We start from the raw sequence: 22,221 nt of genomic DNA on the forward strand, positions 1-22,221 counted from the left end.
GGCATAAATAGTCATCATGAGGAAAACATCCAAAACAAATTACATGTCTAAAGGAAAGGATTATGCAAGAAAAGTATGAGGGGAAAATAAAAAGCACCAGTTGTAGAAATGTCTGGCACATTTATATCTCCAAATCCAGATTCACAGCATTACGCATACAGATGTACTTACATATTGTCAATAAAAGTTCTTTCTTTAATTCTATTTTATTCTTTTTTAGATTCTGTTAATACACACATAATATCATCAGGATGTCAAGAATTTTACCACTGAAAGTGTCTGTAAAGAAACACTCTGGCACAGTGAGTGCTAGTAATGACTACATGTACCAGTAATTACAGTACATAAATACAGTGTGTAGCGTGTAGGATAACATTACAAACTACAGTCCCCAAACCCCAAATCTGAATAACAAGTTCCTGCCTCGCAAAAATCATTTGTACTGTGGAACCTGTAACAAAGGTCATTTATAATAAGACCCTCTTATAACACGGTGATTTTGCAAGTCACAATTCTATATCTGTAAAGTTGTTTTTGTACCTGACATAGTGAGAAACCTTGGGCCCTGTGTTATGAAGAGTTGAAATTGATTACAATAGTTGATTTCAACTGTAAGTCTATGGCAGCCTGTGTGGTAAGGAAATTTAAAATTTTAATCGATTTCATCTTTTGATAAAATGGGGCCCTGATTAGCAAGGTACATCTACAATGAAATTGTCATTGTTACTAGGTTCTCATAACGAGGTTCCCCTGTTCCTCTTACAAATTGTTCTTGATTCCACTTGTCCTTGGTACAAATAATAAGTGTGAGAAAGTGACAAACAGGAGCAACAAAATGAAGGTTGATTAACAAATTGCCCTTCATACTTGTAAATACACACCAATTTATCAGTGTTTTGAGTAATGGCCATGATAAAAAAAAAAAAAAAAAAATCCCATCCGAGTATGTATGCCTTGGCTATTACTCAAACACTGAATATTTGGTGTGTACTTAGGTAGATAAAGGGCAGTCTATCAATCAGTTGCCGTAAAATGAGGGTTACTGTAAAAGTGAATATTTTTGCGCAACTAATTTTTCGCGCTTGGCCACGTAAGAAGAGTTTTGTGGGTTTTTAATTCCACGGAATCAAGACATCAACTAATGATAAGTAATGGAACATATGGCAAGCAAAAATATTTGTGTGCTTTTATTTTCGCGCTAGTTTCTGGTTGTGCAAAATGCGCAAAAATTTCAACACTCTGAAAATTTCCACTTTTACAGTATACTCCAAAAGTGAACAAGCTCTCCTGCTTGGTTTGGGGATAACACACTGATGGACTTAGCTCAGCCACTTCATAATGCCTTTATACTTGAGTGACAACTTAAATTGCCCTCATACACTTTGTGCAATGTAAAATTCAAGCCATGTTTTAACAAACCTTACCCCAACAACATCAGGACAACATCCGGAGAAAATTCCTTGCCTCGGGCAATAACACCACAGGAGAGAGAGCGAGGGATACTGTTTTAACAGACACTCACCGAAAACCTCGAGTAAGTTTTCAAGAAGGGGGTGTTGTCTACTGGTGAGACCACCTTGCCCACTGGTCAGTGTCGCCTATTCTAGATTGTGCACATCTATGTAGGCAATAGCATTACAGTTAGTAAAGAGAATGTGATTACAATCACTGATCTTCGCTACATAGAGATCAGTAGTTACAATCCATACATGTGATTGGTGCATGGCATGTCAGTCATTCTCTGTCTGCAATGTTGCGTACGCATCTTGAATGTATCGGAGGAATGTTACTGTGGGAGCATTCTAATAGAAGGGTTGTCGGGGTAATGTTAAGGTAATGTTGGGTAATTACCCTGGCTGGCTAGGGTAGAAATCGGCAAAAATTTACCATGACAATGTCCACACCCCTTTTTGCAGGGACTGTTTTAACAGGCAGGGTAAAAAAACAACAACAACTCTAGTTTGAAAGGCACTGTTAAAATGGGGATTCAGTCTCTGTCTGTTGAATAGATCTTGGAGTGAAATGACAAAGTATGACTACTTAGAAACATAAATTCATATATCCACATGAAGACATCTGGAACAGATGGCACACATGGAATCTTTCAAGTCTTGTCATATGCAACAAGACCCTCCCCCCCACAAAAAAAAAAAATCTTTCAACACTATTGACAGACATATCTTCTTCACACATGACACTCTGCCAACTCAAAAATGTGTACATGTCTGTTTGCTTTGATGTACCTTCTGAACTCTTGGCAAACTTTTAACCTATCTTACCAGGGAACTACTTAGTAACACTATCCGCGTATCAAATTTTGCTGACCGACTTCTCAAATATTTGTGTTAACAGAAATTTGGGAATATGCCTCCTTGCTGTCATCAGGTTTTGCCTCAAATATATTATTTGTCACATAATACCTTGCCCAAATACCAAATTTTTTTTTCAGATTACATGAAAGACATAGAACTAACTAAAAAAAGGGATTAAAAGAAAAGTGACATTTTACCTTGATGTTTTTCTTATTTTCCTGTGATAACATATTAGTCAACTGCCTTTTCAGGCTATTTTATGCAAGTTTATGAAATTGTGACAAACAGTGGACTGTAATACTGCAGTATAATGTTACTGAATAAATACTATTATATGCCATATACATTCTAGTACTAGTATGTCCCTCATATAATTTGCAAGACTGAGAATTGTAAGACAATATTTTGCAAGTGGGTGAATTTGTGATTGTGAACCACACTGATGAAAAGAGAAAGACATATCACTTTTCAAGAGGAAAGAAAGCCATTTCCAACCTTGGAGACATTAATCAAAGCATCTGTGTAACAGGAGGCATTGTTTTCACAAAATCAAATATCCAGCAAACTCAAACCAGATCCCAATATGTTGCAATAAATACTATAAACTTATACAAATACAGTGCAGGGAGAGTTTCAAGAAAATTGCAGAAATGAGAAAGCTCCACTAATTGATGTTTGCGTGACATACATGTATCCAAATATTTAGTTTCTGTGCTACCTACACCAAGGTGATGCTGCAAATGCTATAAACCTGAATACAATTCTAAACTACTGTTAGCAGCACTCTTCAGAACATATGCTAATGCACAAGATGTTGATCCCTGCCACTCTCAAAAGTAGAGAGCAAATGATAACATTGAAACATTCAGCTGATAAAACAAACAACATATAAGCAGCAGGACTCTTGGAACCACACTATGATATTGAGTACAGTGCACTTCCATTATAATAAACAAGGTTTTAAGGAAATTCTTGTTACAACAAAGTGAATATTCAGTTTCCAAAATTGTTATCCACACACCTTTTCATCATTGTTTAGATGTGATGAAATTTTTATATAATAAAAGAAAACTGATGGTTCCAAGGACTTCATTTTAATGGTAGATGCCTGTACTATGAAGGTAATAGTCATGATGTGATCCACAGCTATGCTGGTGTTACAGCGTGTCAGATTTGAAAGAGTTGCACTATGATTGAAACAGTAAGGAAGTCTAGTTGTGTATGATGATACAGATGGGGAATAATAAATATCATAGTGAGAAAGAATTACTGAAATTTCACTGATTTCAGATGATGGGCACTCAAACATCAATTCCCTACATATGGAGCTAGCTCGCACGGTACATGTATAAAGCTTTAAAATTGTTGTACTACAAACACACATAATATACATAGCATTAAAGCTAGTATGATCTCTCAGCTGTTTTTTTGTTTTTGTTCGTTCTTTTGAATCAGTACAGCTCTTCTTGCCTCTGCATTCAACAACTCACAGGATGTCATTCTCAAAAGTATGAGGTACATACAAGCATAGATTAAAAGAGCTAACTTGTGTGACAATGTGACTTACACACAATGGGCAGTATGCGTAAAAAGTAGCAATTGCCTGTCGCTTGGACAACTCTCATGTAAAAACAATGTCTCTCTTACTTCTCTTGCTACACTGACCTAAAATAAAATACCAGGGCTGACATTAGGAAAAAAAACCCAACCACAAACCCTGAGTAACATCACACGAAGAGGAAAAGCTTTAAGTCATTTCAAGCATAGGACACGACTACAACCCCTTAAACTTGGAAAGCCATCACTGCAAATGTATTCCAATTCTGTAATAAGTTCATGTGATGGATAGAATCTATCCATTGTTATCTCATTTCATTATCTCATTTGACAGTTTTGCATGGGTCAATGGGGGACTTGTGATTAAAGTTGTGAGGTGATTACATCATCATAATGAAATACTTGCATTGAGTTGTTTATACATGTGTTTCAAATGATTAGTTTTATTACGATGTACAATGTAGAGCAATTTGTCAATCAGATGCAATTACATCATCTAATAGGTACTCGTCCACATCGAATATGTACTCGTCCACATCGAATATGTGGTTTTGACCTACACGTATGCTACCGCTTTGTGAAGAAACATGCAATTTTGACTTCCCACATCTTTCTGATTTCATGTCTGATTTTATTGAAATAATTTTTTTATTCTGTTCACTTGATTCTGCTCTATCTAGTTAAGCCAAATTAAACAGTGGTGTTTCACTTTAAGAATTTAGTCAAGCAAATATTTGTCCTATTATTGTCATACAATGAGCTGTACAGCCTTAGGCATGACTGTTAGAGGAAGATTCATAATCATAATGCAACCAAAACAAATTTGGCCAGCTTTCACAGTCACACATACCTTTAGCTGATTGCACAAGAATAATTCTTAAACGAGATGATAATAGCTGACCAAATTGCAGAATTATGTAACATTGGATGCCAATAAATGGGACACCAGAAAATATTGAATGAGTTCGGCCAATTCTGCACGAATCGAAGATGAGTGCAATATTGCCCCTAGTGAGTGAATATTTGTTTATACAACACATGATTTTGAAATGCTTAGGCCTGGTCTAGAGTCTAAACCAAAATAGATATGCTTTAACCCTATCTAGGTAGGTGGAGAACTGTGCAAAAGCCTAATGTTAACGATAGTTACGCCTACGTCAGGACTACTGGCTACGTAACGTACTGCCACTAGCTCGATCTGTGGTAGGTCTTGAAAAAAGGTCTAACTAAACCTTAGCTAGGTCTAGAAAGCATACTGTATTTGACCACTTTCTAAGTATTTGCTGCTTCACTTCACTCATGATTAGCAATGCGCTGAGATCCTCATCAGAGACGAGAACAAAGCTCGGGCGAGAAGAGGTAACCTGTTAGGTCTACGTAGCCATGATAATCTGACATGTACACTAACGTGTCAGGCCTTTCGCGTGTAAAAACAGACTTGCACGCCACAGCCTGTCATGGCTGTGGACTGGTGAACCGGTGGTATACGTATCGTGCTGCTGGCGCAGCGCAAACCCAATGGGTGCGCGTATGCATCAATGCCAGCTAGCTGTTCGATACACAAGTTCAGTGTGTCCTAGGGTCTATTGCACTGCCGGCTCGCTTGTACCGTTCAATAGTCGACTATTGCACTGCCATTGAGAGTGAGCGTTGGATAGCTGATTCCTCTGAATGCCATGTGACCCGCATTCATCCAATCAGATGGCAAAATTCCATACATGTGTTGTATAATGTACGAATTAATTTATGAGTTGTGAGTGCATTGGGCACGAATATTGCACGAAGCGCGAGATAAGCCACTGGTCTATTCAACAAGGCACGTAGTGCCGCGTTGAATAGACCAGTGGTGAATCTCGCGCCGAGTGAGATATTACGTGCCCCAATGCACGAACAAAATCATAAATTATTCGTTTTATACAACACCTTGTCCATAATCACAGTACTAAATCAGTGACCGGCAACTCGGGAAGTCCCAAAAATAAATGTAACAATTAGGCCGAGAATTCTAAACCACCCAGTGTATTCAAACACTCATCATGATTCGACCACACAGTCACAGGAATCGCAAACTCTGCAGGGTCTATACCCATTCTACACTAACGTTAGATCGAGAATGTTCTAATGTTAGGCCTAGGCCGATCTGAGATGTCGGTAGATCCAACGTTAGTAGGTCTAGACTATGTCTATTTCCGACAATGATTTTGTATAAAAACACAGAAAAATAATCAAATTACGGTTTCTCAACTTGAATTGAAGTCTTGATTTTGAGATCACTGTGGTCCATGTAGCAGATCAGAGTCAAAAGTTAAAATAGTCGTACTAACGTAAGGCCGCAATACATGCAACTTAACTAGCAAGGTAAAGTAGCTGCGCGTACATGTAACGTTGCAGTACTCCGCTGCGCCTGGCCTGTGAACGAACTTACCAGCGCAGCCGGCCAGCACGTAGTTTGCTGGCGCTTTGCTAGTGAAGTCGAGCGGCCGTGCATTAGTTACCACCCGCGAAGCCGTACATTAGTACCTGCGAACTGTGCATTAGGCCCACGCCAGGGGCCTAATGCACGGCTGTCACTCTCAATGAGTTTGATAGGTATTTTCTATTGAATGTCATGTGACATGTTCTTGGCCAATCACAATTCAACATCATTCTAAGGTGTTGTATAATCCCTGGTATTCCATGAATTAAAGCCATCCAATATGAATATCATTATCTGTAATAATTATCTCCAGAAGGCATAAACTGTGGAAAAGTAGCATACTTCTACAAGAATTTGGAGTTGACTGCACTGAAAAAGGAGTGACTCGCACTTATGTGTAGCACGATGTTTGTGTGCTTGTTAATTGTGACATGAGTTTGCACACTCAGTACAGTACTAAGCGTTGGCATAACAGATGACACAGAATACATTGTATGCTGTTATTGCACAGTCACTATGGGGAATTGATACACTGGCCTATGCACTTCATTGAATACACTCTCATATTGCACAGTGAAAATCAAGCAGACAAGAATATGTCCTATTAATGCGCAGCTAAAATGTCCCATATAATGAATAATACCTGATTTTGCACACTTGCTGGTCTCAAAATCTGCACCTATACAAATGATGCACAGGATAGAGTGTGTTAGTGTAGGCGTATAGTGCACTCGAGGGTATTTACAATTGTGAAACATGCACGAGGCGAAGCCGAGTGCATGTTGCACTACATTGTAAATACCCGAGAGTGAGCTACGCCTCCACTAACGCCACGAAATAATCCTGTGCATCATTTGTTTTATGAAATGGGTCGAAAATTCGAAAACTAACAGCATTTGTCAGCGTTTTTCACGTACCTTTGTGGGTCAAGACGTCCGAGGATGTTCGTCCCAAACATTTACGCACGTCGCACTCGGAAATCCCGCACATGTAAGTACTGTACGTATACTGTAAAACGAGAAATTTTCGCGTGCATTTTAATTTCGCGAATTTCGCGAGCGCCAAAATTCGCGAAAATTTCATGCCATGAAAAGGGCTGTCGGCTCCAATTCGCGAAAATTTCATGCCGCGAATATATCATGTTTTACAGTAAGCGTATACGTACGCCACATGATTGTTGTGCACAAGAAAGGCCGGCTGGCAGCCCGAACGAGAAGTTGTTTACAGGATTGACAGCGCTTATGGTAGCGCGCGACGCACTTGTAACAACTGATTAAGTGCGCACTGCTAGTGTAAACATTGTGACGTCAGTGACTTTACGCTTTCTTGCAAGGCCGTGCATGATAGTAAAAATTAATGCACGCACACGTGACTCATTTCAGCACTTCCAATTGGCTACATTCTTGAACCCATTTTATAAATCACTATGATGGCTCATTATAGAGCAGTGCAATTAACAGTAACCAGCTATTGCATTTTTCTCTGACATTCAGGCCTTCTCGTTACCTGGCTAGACTCCAGAGAATGGTTAGAGCACAAAGTTTGAACAAATGAGTCATAAATATCATGGTAAAAAAAATACCTTTAGTAAAACCAAAAACCACAGCAAACATAAACCAAGAAACAGTTGATGGGTGAACAGCCTAAGATAATCTGTGAATACTAGCATGTTCTGTACGATATACGTCCTGGTTGAAAAAACACCAAGAAGAAAAGAAATCAGGTAAAGCAATACTGTAGATACCAATATTTTCCCCACACAGATATTTTCTTGAATGGCAGTTGATCAGACATTTTCTCAAGTTGTTAATTTCTTACTTTGTGGTCTTCTCATGGTCATGATTATTGCCAAAAAATATAATATTGTAATTTGAGGGTAAACAGCCTAAACTTGGACCATAAATATCTTGTAGCAGCACCTGAATCAGAAACAAATCGCTGCCTGAGGATGCATACAATTGTTATTTTTCCCCAGAAATAAGTTTGCCATTGTTAATGTACTTCTCCTGCTAGATCCTAAGATCCTTTTAATGTAAGCATCCAAGAAGTCAGATTCTCATTCCAACCCACCATTCTCTAAACCCAAACTTGAACAGTAGTGACATATAAATTTGAAAATAAAAATATGCAAGTGGCTATATATATTAGAGAGAGTGACCTCTACAATCATGAATAAATAACATAGATACATGATGATATTGCAGACCGAGCAGCTGTCCAATCCTTAAACCATCATCTCTTGCAAAACTATACCAAGAGCATATAAAACTGAGGAATGTTGTATGCTGATGGCATAATACGCACATAAACACTTGTACAACTACAAAGAGAGAAGAAATCAGCTGCTGTTGGTTGCCATGGCAACACCAGTCTGTGCCAATCGATGATCCATCTTCTCTGCTATACCAGCCAGTGTGTTCATCTCAGCACTCTTCACGAAGCCTCCGAAGCAGATGTAGAATGCCGCCACCAGCGTCAGGACGCAGTTCCAGAGAAGGGTGAAGACGCGGACGGCAAACGCATCGCTTTGGAACGCCGTTGAGACCAGCAGCAGGGACAGACAGAAGACTGCCTTTAGGAATGACACGGTTCGATCCCTCCTGGACTTCATTTGAGCTCTGGCAATCAGCTGGATGGCCTCTTTCAGGAGGTCTGCAAGCTGAGACTTGGATCCCTGAGTTTCATTCTCTGTTGCCATAGAAACCTGGGTTGCTTCCACTCCATCTCCTCGGGCCCCTTGACCTGAGATTGAATATCAGTAGTGACAGCCCTATGATAGTTCCAATGATGGAAATGTGTTTTCAGAGGAATTGACTGTAACTGTAATGAAATAGTTGATGTACAGATTAAAGGAATACATCATGCCTCTGTCAGCACAAAGCATATTATAAGTCGGTACTGTAAAAGTTAAAATTTTCACGGTGTTGAAATTTTTGCATATTTTGTGCAACCGGAAACTAGCGTGAAAATAAAAGGACACAAATATTTTTGCTTGCCACATGTTCATGTACTTGATATCTTCATTGCGAGGAATCACAAACACGCGAAACTCTTCTTACCCGCCCAAGCGCGAAAAATTTGTTGCGCGAAAATATTCACTTTTACAGTACATTACAGTAGCCATACATTTTGCAGGGTTTTTATTTCTACAAATTTTGCCAGTTGGGTGCTATTCACAAATCTTAAAACAAGCGAAAGTGTTAGTTCTGATCCTGACATAAATGCAACACGCACACTTACATTTCTCCATCCATTGCTGTATTTTCCACAATCATGTATTTAACCACTCTGGTAATTGCCACAAAGTCCCAATTTGCGAAGAATTAGATTAGCTTATAAAAAACATTATTTACCATTTGCAGATGAAACAAAAAAAAACCAGCTTTGGTGTTTCAAAATAGTTCTAAAATGTGAGTTAGGGAAAGAAGTATTATCAATGTTAAGTAATGTTTGATATACAAAATGTGAACAATAGGCATCCTCAATGATGAATCACTCTCCAAGCTTGAGTAACAAAAGGCATTTGCTACTTTACTTTGATATCTTGTTTTGATGCCGTGTCAAAAAAAAAAAAAAAGAATCAGCACTTTTTTGCTGGGGAATGATTGAAACACCTGCACTATGTAAAGAAAAATGAGGAAATAACATAAAATGATTGCTTTCCAACAACAACTACAAAAAGAAAAAGCACCAGTTACACTTAAAAATGAGCCACTTTGCTTCAGTGTTCATGTTCAGACTTGGCATCGATCTAAAAAATTTGAGAAGATTGGGAGGATTTTGCATTATTTTGCCATTTTTTTCACTTAATTTTCATAGTGCTGTGCTGTCCGATGCTGCTCAGGTATTTTTCACAGTTCTCTGATGCCTTTGTATTGTCAGTCCTATAACCCTCTTCAATCTTTTATTGGCTCAGATATATGTGACCGTGCATCACAAAACAAACAAAAAGTCGCACCCCTTGATTTTACGTGAGGACTCAAAACAGGTGAAATGGGTCAACTATGTCAATCTTAAGTTTTTCATATTTTCTGAAAGAGCTGTCTTTCTTCTACATTATTCTTTAGTCTGGGATCATAACACAAATGGCAAAATGTGTTTTCAGTAGTTTTTCTACAACCCTTTTGAAAGGACAATGCTACTGCTTTGTAAGTTGGCATTAATCATGGACAGAAAGTGTTGACAGAACATGCTCAATTTCAGCTTAATCTGATAATTCCTTCATTGTTGTTGCTCCAGTGGTTGACATCCTGTATTTTGTCCCTTTCATCGCACAGCTAGCATGGCTTGGTGAAAGATTTAGCGCTTGAATAGACCCTATACTTCACCGCCTCTTTTCTCAGTTCACACTTTTCCAGAGTGTGTGCTTTCTTTCCAGTATTTAGGTAGGTTAGGGGAGTCCATTTGAATTGAGTTATGCATCATTTTAAAGCTTAGATTCTGCTCTTTCAGAATCTGCCCTTAACTAAAAATCCATGTCTGGCAACTTTTTGCTGGTTTTGTGATGCGAGGTCACACATACACTTGCCAAGACTTTTCATCTGCATTCAGTAATCCCTCCAAACTGAGCCTACTTGTGAAGTTATCAAGCCACTTTATAACTCCACATATATGCATGAGATATTATATTTATTTGGCACAGCACAAACAGTGCAGAGTTGTGTTTTGAATCGATCACTTGCCCATCTGGTTGCACAACAGTGGAAATAAATTTCCCAAACACTACCTGAACCTCTCACCCATGAGCCCCCCACTCTAATTTCTGTCCTCGATGTCACAATTTATGTCCACATTTATTTTTTTTTCATCTCTTTTTTTTTTTTTTTTTTTTGCCTATGTACACAGCTGTGGTGCTAATCCAACCGGTTCCACGACATTTGCTCCTGCGACAACTGCTCCCATGAAATGTTGGCACGCTAAGTCAAACATACAATGTAAATTCTACCCACAAACACACCCCTAACCCTAATCCTAATCCTCATATCAAACTAAATCTAAAAACCCATCCCTAAGATCGGAGCAATTGTCGCAGGAGCAAATGTCGTGTCACCACGTCAACCAAGCTGTCGTGCAAGATAGACCCGTCCAGGAGCTAGTAAGAAGAGAAAAAATGCTATGGTTTATTCGCCAGAATTGGCGGGCATAAACAGTCTTAGCCATATCACTTAGTAGGAACGTGGCAAAGTTTATTTGTGAGGAATGACTTTTTATAGCAAGAGTGATATTTTCATAATGTTTCCAGAAGGGGAAAAGAAAGGAGGAATGTAACATCTGTATCATTTTAGCAATGCATCTATGCAAATTAAATGTTCAGCTTTAATAAGATACATGCACATTGCACTCGGTTCCAACCTTTGGATGGAGAGATCTCCAAGGTTGCAGCGACTCCCGTGTGATCCGAGTAAAGCATGTTGGTGCCAGGGATGTCATGCAAGTCGAGAGTTACCTCACGGCACTGGATGCTGGCGTTACCTGATGACCGATAGAGGATGTAGTCTATCCTCTCACCATCTTCAGTGTTCATGTAGTACATGGTCTGACCTCTTGCATAAAAATTATCAGGCGTCTCGTTGGTCTTGCAATCATTGTACTGTACGAGAGAAGAAAGGGGATGAGACTAAACTGTATGAATATGGTTAGATTATTTAAGCACCAACATAATACAAACCCTTGGAGACAAAGGTTTAAAGGAAATGTAGGGATTGAAGAAACAAAAGTAAACAAAAAGCATGACAAAAGTAAACATCGTATAAAAATATTATATAGTATGCAACTAGACAGTGACTATTTCTAAAGCAAGGAGCGAGGACTCCAGGACAAGTTTTACATCTCACTAACAAATTGCAAGAGAGCCTGAGAACACTCTAGATTTTCATTATACAGAGGTAGGGCGATCTATGCAGAAAAATGGTGATGTAGCAATATTTAGCCTCATGCCATAACATTGTTTCTTTCTTTTATCCTTTCCTTGAAATAACAAGTGAACACAAATTCTTAAGAAGGAATTTGTTCATGATATTGCATAATGGAGCATGAATGAAAAAACATCATAACTATGAGGGGTATTCCAACGCTTTATCATGGACAATGGGATCACAAACAAGTCATTATTGGAGGATAGGGTACAACATTTACTTCTAGTTGAAGTTCAGCTTACAGTAAAAGCTAGGAATCAAGTGCAGATGTAAATGATTAACCGCACACAGAGAATAAGAATAAGAAGGGGAAAATAAACATGGCTACTAATAACACAAATGATGACTAGAACCAATACAGATTTATATGTGACAGAAACGAAATCAGTAATATAGTAAAATAAAGTAAACGAAAGACAGGCCTACAGCTGTAATTCAATACTGGGGCAAACAAGCATTACCTATTGTGACCGCCCAGCTCTAAACCAACAAAAAAGAAGGCCAACATGAATTTCCACTTTCCTGCATAGTGCACAAGAGTAAGCTCTAATCTCCTAACCAATTCAAAAAGTGATTGAAATAAGAAAGAGTTAGGAGATGCAATTTCATAGAAAGGGGAGAAAAGAGGATTTAAAGATTAGGGTCACTCAGGCTGTGCAGAAGTATCAATGAAAACACGTCTATTTCATAGTGCAGGCAGCTGAAAAAATATGGTTCAGAAAGTCTGCTAATACAATGTATCTCAATATCTGCTGTATTTCAAGCCACAAAATTTTGACAGTAGGTAGGGGAACAGATTACTCTCCCACATAAGACAAACTTATGAAATTTGAGTCGGTCAACCGAAATGACTGTTCTGGTCCTTTACAGAGCATCCTAATATGCGACTCCATGGGTTTTGAGCTGGGCAGTTACAAATCGTGTTATCCATAGAAAGGTGTCTTGGAAAAAGACACCTCCATCATCACTATTGCCCTGACCAAGAGAAACAAAACGCGACTCAGCACACCTCTCTGTTTTCTCTCATTTCCCAAGCATCCAAAAGGCCGGCATTTGCTAGAACCAGTTTGGCAGCCAAGGAAAATGGCTCCGTGTTGAAGTCACCTGCAACGATGGTCAGATCGGCGCGGGCTGATGTCAGTCGCACGTACTCGCTGAGCTCGAACAGCTGTACCAAGCGATGTGCCAAGGTCTCATCTTTCTCAGGCAGATTGGATGGAGCATAGAGAGCATGTGCCTAGTACGGAGGACAAGAACATTGCACAGGAAGTTACTTCACCCCTGGATCCGCCTTGTCATAATTGTACATTTTCACGATAACATCACTGATTTTTTTTTTCCCCGAGGGCTTACTCTAAATAACATGCGCATCCAAAAGAATTTGTCTTCCATAATGTGCTCCTTCATTACTACTACTACTACTACTACCACCACTACTACTACTACTACTACTACCACTACTACTACTACTACTACTACCACTACTACTACTACTACTACTACTACTACTACTACTACTACTACTACTACTACCACTACTACTACTACTACTACTACTACTACTACTACTACTACTACTACAACTACTACTACCACTACTACTACTACTACTACTACTACTACTACTACTACTACTACTACTACTACTACTACTACTACTACTACTACTATTACTACTACTACCACTACCTACCACTATTACAAGTAATAGTAGTAGTAGTGGTACTAGTAGTAGTAGTAGTAGTAGTAGCAGCAGCAGTAGTAGTAGTAGTAGTAGTAGTAGTTCTATGGAATTCTCTCCCACTCAACATCCATCAGGAAACTTTATACTCTCATTTTAAGACTCTCCACAAATTGTGTTTGTTCAATTGTAGTTTTGGTTGATATCTATGTAATACTGAATATGGATTGGATTTGAAGGGTTGTACTGCCAGCTGTTTATGTGTACACAGCATTTATTACATTCCATCTTACAGGCTCTCATGCACCAAGAGTATCAGTAATGATAGATATGGCGCATTATGAATGTACTTTCATTATTATCATTATTATTATTATCATTACTACTACAACTACTACTACTACTACTACTACTACTACTACTACTACTACTACTACTACTACTACTACTACTACTACTACTACTACTACTACTACTACTACTACTGCTACTACTAATTGTAATTACATGCATGATAATGGTTTCTAAGAAATGCACGATACCATAAGATAGCTCTTTGAAACATTCATATAGCCAAGGAGTGACATTTGTGGTGGCCAGGGGCTACCAGAAATAAATGTCAGGCCACCACTTTTAAGATTCAAAATTTGTCTTGGTGGCCTGATCGTGCCACAAAACTTCATTGTTGGGCCACCAAAAGGAAAAGTTAGTGTTTACAAGCTTCCAAGATAAACTGGGGTAAGGGGAATTCCTGTTTTGTCATTAAGGAACATCTCTAAAAAATCTTAACTCATTGTGATATGATTATACATATTATTCATTGTAACACTCCAAAAATAATAAAACCCTATAAAAATAAAATAAAATTAAAACTAAAATTAAAGTTAGGTGAAAACAAATGACTTGGCTCTTTGAATCAGGGAAATGCACCTCCCTGTTCAAATCTGCAATGTTTTTAATAATGCTTCCAAAAAAAAACTAGAGATTGTAATTTGTCATCACTGACAAATTAAGGTGATCCGATCTTTTTTTTTAATCAATGATTCGAGTCCTGATACTGCAAAGTCTCAGCTACAACATATTAAAATCTGAGAGAAATTCACCGAAGCATAAGTAAGATAGTGCTCGATAAAGAGAGTCATGTCAATTTTCACATCTAAAAAATTCCCTCCCATAGAGATAACACGTCATAGCAAAGATAGAAAAAGAAGTACATATGACCTTTGACCCCACTTTGCACAGACAAGATGGCATCTGAGCAAAAAGTGGTTATTTTATGAAATGATCCCTGTAACATGGTCTTTACGTGTGCAAAATATGGGAAAGATAGGACATGTATTCACCAAGATACAGGATGAAACATCTATGACCTTTGACCCTAATTTACATACCCAAGATGGCGTCTGATCAAGTAGTTGTAATTTTATGAAATAATTTTCGTGACATGAACTAAACATGTGCAAAATATGAAGGTGATAGGGGCTGTTTTTCTTGAGTTATTGCAAAGAAAGTTGCAAAAAGAAAGAAATATTTCAATACATCGAAGATAAATTTTAATTTCAACCAAGTTTTTTAACGTGATCCCGACAACGTATGAAAAAACGAAGGGCACACTTACGATAGCCCTACATCTCAGCTACAACATATTAAAATCTTAGAGAAATTCACCGAAGCATAAGTGAGCTAGTGCTCGATAAAGATAGTCATGTCAATTTTCATTTCCATAAAAATTGCACTCCCATAGAGATTACACGTAAACTGGTCAAATTTGACAAGGTTACCTTCAATCCATTTTTTCGAGGTGATGTCGTCATCAAATCAAAATTGTTTAATTACGTTTATGAAAGAACATTTCATAACTACAACATATTGAAATTTGGGTGAAAATTGGCAAAGGATTAGTGAGATACGCTCGAGTAAACTTGAAATTTGATGACGTCATTTTGAAAATCTACTTTTTTTACTTTATTAAGAAATTTGATATCTTTTAATCATTTTATCAGCATAGCCAGCCCATGAAATGACATGTACAACTCATCACCTTTCAGAATATGTAAAGAAAATGGGGGGTCACCGTCCATCCTGACGAGTAAAATCCGATTTAAAATTGGCGGTTCTTTGGCATAGTTGCACTGTGTATCCCCATTGACGCACGCGCGGAATTTTGAATTTGACGGGCCCGTATGACGTCATATTGAATCGGATCGACTTGAAACTTGGTAGAAATATTCCTTGAAATTTCGGACATCCGATCCGTGTGAAAAAATTGAAAATTTCTATTTCATATTAGCTGTGCGTGCGTATATGTGCGCGCGCGTACGCGTCCGTCCAATTTTTTCAATTTTTCAAAAAATGCTCCAAATGGTCTGAAACGTGTGCAAAAAAAATTTGAGCTGGATTTGAGCATACAAATATTTCAACGCGCGCGTACGCGCGCGTTTTGAGATAAAAATGAATTTTGAGAATATGAGTAGAATGCGCTTGACTTGAAATATATGTGACGTAAATTTCATTGAAATATTCCATTCCATTAATGAGATATGCATGAAAATGTGTTTTCATATAATGACGTCATAGTGACGTCACGGTCGACTGATCACTATGATTTTACTTGCGCTGTCGTCTTTGCGACATGATACATATATGGTATAAGTCTGACATTGAGAGGCAATGCACTTTCTGAGCTAACCTCTGCACAACTTTTGTCCAGAAATAAAGAAAGAAAGAAAGAAAGAAAGAAAGAAAGAAAGAATCCGTACAGATACAATAGGTGATCCGAGAGGATTCTCGGATCACCTAAAAACTGTCACCCAAAAGTTCAGAAAATTAACAAAGACACATACTTCTCGAAATTCAATACACTTTATATGTCAGATGAAATGACAGGAACCTTACATGAGTAGCATAGACGTTGGCCACCAGTCCTTCAATGTTGAGTTGACACATGACAACTCTCTTGGCTGCATACCAGTCCAGTTGGTTCAGCTTGTGGGCATAGCCATTCAGGGAGAAGCGAGAAGAGTGCAAATCCGTGATTGGCCATTTCGAAAATATGCACAGACCACTGTTGGTGAAACCTCTGTACAAGTGTACCATGAACAGAAATGGAAGAAACATGCAAACACTTGGACACTGGGTTACGTGCTTCACAGCCTTACTGTAGGCCTACGTGTACGTCACCACCACCAACATCAAAACTACAACAACACCTACATAAACACAACAAGCTACAACAAGCAACAAAGAGAAAACACTGCAAAACAAGTATATATGCAGCATTATTTCATTATCTTACAATGTATATAACCATAATTAGACAATACCTGTTTGAGAAAACATTCACACATAACTTGAATTCAAATTTTATCTAAATTGTGATAAGGATGTGGCACTCGAGTTCTACTTTCAGAGTTCAGCACTTCCTGGATCCATGTAGTTACACTTTTTTTTTTTAATTAACCTGTTGGGGACGGGCTGATTTTGCTACAACAAGCATTTTCCACAGGCATTTGCTAGAGTATACTCAGGACTCTTCCTCAACTGGTCAAAATCATCTCGAATAGTCTAGGGCCTGTGTTTAAAAAGACTTCTATATCGTCACGCTTAGATGTGCAATCATGAAAGTTAAGCACTTTTAGAAATATACCACTGAGGATTTTAGTCATCTGCAGTGAATCTTTACATGACATGGTGACTGCTGGTGAACTGGTGGTTTTTCTGGGTGAGATCATGTAGGTGAACTGTTTTTCAAAAAAAAATTGCATCAAATGCATGCAGTAGTCTTGTAGGCCAAGTGCAGATATCAACATTATGAAGTGCTTCCATACCCTTTGAAGTAATGGCTGTGAGGTAAGGCCACTCTGGTAGCTGCTTGAAGGAGGTCATAATCTTTCACATCCCATACCTGGTAGAATCAGGAATGAAAAATACTTACAGTGGTGATGAATGCATGCAATCACTCGCATACAATGTCCATGAAGTTCCTCTAGCTCACTATTCAAAACAATCAGTATGTACAACAAACTTGATAGGCTTAATGCTTCATGATAAAATATGTGAACTAATAAAGACACTCACCATCATAATTGGATAAGAATATAAAAACAAAACAATCGATCAATCAATCAATCAAACAAACAAACATAACAAACAACAAACAAGTAAACAAACAAGTAAACAAACAACAAACAAACAAAACAAACAAAAAAGCACTGGCCCAGCACAGAAAACTGTTACGAGTGTTGCTCCACCTGAAATCTAGATCCATTTAAAGTTTAAGAGTTTAAAAGAAATCATCTAAAATAGCCCAACTGAACTGATAGCCCCTTTTGGAATTCCTTTTGGAATTCATGAATCTCATCCCTTATCAAAGACATGGTTCCTGATGACATTCAAATCTTAATTATAACTTGTGTTACCTCTTGAAGTGTTACAATGTCATAGCACCCGGTGGCAAGTTTCTTGGCAATGTGCTGGAACCTCTGGTGTTTATCTTTGCTGAGACCAAGAGGCAAGCCCCTGTGAAAGAAGTCAGATACAAAGAAATTACAGGACTAACTACTGAGGAGCACAAATAGTAACATATGCCCTGTTCACGTAAAGTGTCTCTCTCTTGTATCCTTTATTTGCATTGACGTAATTAGACTATCTATTCTGTGGAACGATAAACAAACACCAAGATGTCTAGCAACCATTCAAGAAACTTTTTGTTGAACTCTAAGCAAAGACTACACAATTTTTCCAATGTCATAATGCCCAATGGCACACCTAGCCATTTGTACACTCCACATCCACACATAGGAAATAATCACAATTTTCCACAATGGAATTAAAAATCACGTATCATTATTATTGCAATATTTTGTGAGAGGGTATACGGTAGACACGTAAGTCAGAAATTACTAGACTCTGTGGAGAATTCTTGCCCTGTATGTTGACAACATCAACAAAAATAACTCTGAACATGATCTTCATGAATAACTAAGTGAATGTATTGATTGCCAGCGCTAGTCCAACTTTATTCATGCGCAACATTCTCATACATGTTTGTTTATTTATTTGTTAACGGGCTTTCTTGTATTCGTAATTTGTGCAGATCGTTTTCGTCGTTAGCTATTCTTGTGACTTGTGATTCTGTGAACTGCGGTGTGGTGCTTTTAAGTTCGAAATCAATTATTTTAGTGACTGCGAACCATCACATTTTAAAGCTCATCAGAAACATTGCAAAAAAAATTCAAAACTTGCATGTAATTAATCAGTTTTCTGAACAAGACTTTGAACAAAGCTGCTCGCTTCGTTCACCATGATTACAGATGGGGCATGGGGTACTTCCTCTACAGCCCTTGTATCCAGACTGGGATGGGACACACTGCACACACGACGCCTCGCAGCACAATGCATCATGTTCTACAAAGTCCACTACAACCTTGTCAACATCTCACTTCCGCCCTCCATCTTTCCAGCCCCTTATATTGGCAGACTTGACCACAAACTCAAAAATCAAATACATAATACCAGAGAGAAGCTTCAATTGACCCAAACAAATATTCCTTCTATCCACGTACTGTACGGATCTGGAACCACCTACCAAGCAATGCTGTCACTGCACCTAACTCTGTTACTGTTGATATCTTCCAGAAGGCTGCCCTACCAATCATCAGAAGGTTGCAGCCTCCTGTAGGGTCAAAAATGCTGTAAGCCTGGGCCTGGCAGTCTGATTTTTATTTGCACGCACGTGACATTTTATTATAAATAGCTACATCTCATGTCATCTGTATAATAGCACTTTCAAGCACCGTCGGCCAATGTCGTAATCCCAGTTTAGCTTTCGACGAGCTGCTGCAGGGATTATCATTTCAAGGTTCAAGATTCAAATGCCCAAATCAAGATCAAGCAGGTGTGGTTCAGTTGAACTTTCTGCTTACGGCAAGATGACATGGATTTGAACGCGCGGGACTAAGGAATGAAGACTAGCCGAATTCGGACAACTCTTCTCTCCCTTGGGGTAGTTTTAGGTCCCAACTCATGTTTTAAACGCTTCGCTCTTTCTGTGTAGTAGTGCTAGCTAGTATCTAAACGAAAAAAAGAAGAAGAAGAAGAAACGCAGTCCTTCGTGCTTACACTTACCAGCAGTTTAAAGTCAAGACTCTCACTTCCATCGCTCTCCGTAGTCAGCACGTTGGAGGCCTTGGATTCGATTTCTGCAACACTTCCGGTATCAATGCGGGATATCCGGATGCGGGATCCTATCGCTTAATCTTCACACCCGACCCGTGGCCGAGCTGACTTCGTCCCGTGGTAATCCATTGTCAGTGGGATACACACTGGGATGGTGCTGGGCCAAGTGTCATGAAGGAGTAGGCCTATTGAGCAAAGATTAACAACAACGACGACGACGACGACGACGACAACAACAACAACAACACCAACACAATAATAGTAATAACAATAACACCAACAAAAACACGAAATAGAACAAATCAAAAAACAAAGCAAAAATGCATGGGTGCTAGAAGAACAAAATACAAAAGGATGTTAGAACCCATAGGCAGGGGTCGACACGACACTATTATAGCGGTATCCCGGGGCCAGTAAAAAATGGTGTCGGACCACCTTGGTCTTTTGGTGGCCCAATTGGGCAACTATGATTAAAAATGGTTTAGGGACCTAGCCTAAGGCCTACTTTTGCTTTTATCTCGAGACAACAAAACTTCAGATTTAAAGATCTCAGAGGGGCGAACAAAAAGGCTTAAATAGCTTATTGCATGGCGACCGTTCTGTATGGTTGTAATTGTTGCACAAATGTATTTGTAATCAAAATTGTTGAAGTTGTAGAAACTAGCAATAATGAGTTTCATATTTTATATATTATGTTTGATTATGTTGATAAAAAAAAGAATTGTAAATGATGCCATACGGAGAATAAATAAATCAAATCAAATCAAATCAAATCAAATTAAATAAAATCTTTAATCAAAAGGTTAGTGTCAAGCCCTACTGGTTTGCTCGGGAATGGTAGAACAACCTCCAGCCAAGGATCGAATATAGATTCGTTGTTTTAGAGTATAGTATAGGATGGGGATTATGTAAGATAACACCCTTAGTGAGTTGTAATAATTATGTTGTATGTATTCATTCATGCACACACGCACAGCCACACACACAGACACACATAATTTGGCAAACAACAACTGTTGAAAGAAGCAATTCTCGAGTTGACACAGTAAGTATGTAGGCCCTATTTATTTAGTTACTTATTTTTCATGATTATGGCCAGGAGCCCGTCACAATTAATATAAATCAAAATCAAAACAAAGTGTTGACAGGACATAGGGTATATAACAAGTCGCTATCCAAATCCGAACTCACTGGTCAAGCAAGAAATGTCATAGTACACATATACAGGTAAATTTTTTCATCCCGTCTGACGTTTCCTGCAAACCAAACTTTGACAAAACATAGAAGAAGAACAACAACAATTAAGAAAAAATAACAACAACAACAAAGGTAAAAAAACATAATCATAAAACACACACACAAATAAACAGAAAGTACACTTTTGAATGTCAGACAAGCACGCAATTTAAAGGATCGTATATAGGCATAATTGTTGAATCAACATGAAGAATTCAGGCATGTAACTCAAAACAGAGAGAGGGAGAGAGAGAGAGAAGAAAAAAAAAACTTTGCAAGAGTCAAGTAGAGACTACGGAAGTCTGGGTGTCGTGGAAAAATTCCGTTCCTCAGACGCTGACTGATAATCAATCACTATCAAAGTTTTATTACAGTAGTACAGTCTAAAGTATGCTTTTTACCTTTGAATATTATTGTAATAACATAATTATGACTATGATTGTGTGCCAGTTTGGGAATCCTAGCAGGGAACTAACTCTGTGTTGATTTTATCCCTCATTATCCATATAGAAAAATTCGGACTACAGTTTTATAGGGATTCTCTTTTCGAATAGATTTACAGCTCCCTTCTCACTTCATACTAATCAGAGAGTAAAACTATAAGATAGGTTACGATATTTTTGGCGAAATTAGTTGCGAACAAGAGCGATTTGTTTGTACATTCATTGTAACAACTAAACGGTCTATGTATATGCTTATACGACATGATTTGTCAGTGTGCACGGTATGTAAACAAGACAATATTGCGAAGTACAACAATTTGATGTATGACATTAAATCTGTGTAATATAGTTAATCTGGCAAAATGCATGACTGCATGAATGGACTACCCACGCATGCTTTGATCGACGATAAACATTTTGAAAACCACTGGTAACAGCGCTTTCTCATTGATATTTCTAGAGCATATTATCTATTCATTCACTT

At 38.3% G+C, this 22,221-nt stretch overlaps 1 protein-coding gene across 1 annotated transcript; it reads right to left on the bottom strand.

The window, feature by feature from the left end:
• Positions 1–8,623: 8,623 nt before the first annotated feature.
• Positions 8,624–20,042, bottom strand: LOC139710153 (putative neutral sphingomyelinase). The gene is made up of 7 exons (XM_071622086.1): positions 20,008–20,042; positions 18,300–18,399; positions 17,709–17,785; positions 16,777–16,960; positions 13,210–13,437; positions 11,638–11,875; positions 8,624–9,027 (listed from the first exon to the last, which is right to left on the bottom strand). Exons 1-7 carry the CDS (start codon positions 20,037–20,039, stop codon positions 8,624–8,626), a joined length of 1,263 nt encoding a protein of 420 aa, XP_071478187.1. The 5' UTR covers positions 20,040–20,042.
• Between the last annotated feature and the right edge of the window lie 2,179 nt (positions 20,043–22,221).

The sequence above is a fragment of the Diadema antillarum genome, unplaced genomic scaffold (assembly GCF_040938485.1).
Source record: "Diadema antillarum isolate AM-2024a unplaced genomic scaffold, OU_Dant_1.0 seq00001505_RagTag, whole genome shotgun sequence".
NCBI lineage: Eukaryota > Metazoa > Echinodermata > Echinoidea > Diadematoida > Diadematidae > Diadema > Diadema antillarum.

Excerpts from the sequence above, each read along its gene's own strand:
- LOC139710153 (XM_071622086.1), bottom strand. The coding sequence starts at position 20,039 with ATGGAAGTGAGAGTCTTGACTTTAAACTGCTG. Across the intron at positions 17,786-18,299 it reads ACATTGTAACACTTCAAGAG|GTATGGGATGTGAAAGATTA; the intron begins GTAACACAAGTT and ends TGATTCTACCAG. Across the intron at positions 9,028-11,637 it reads GGAGATCTCTCCATCCAAAG|GTCAAGGGGCCCGAGGAGAT; the intron begins GTTGGAACCGAG and ends ATTCAATCTCAG.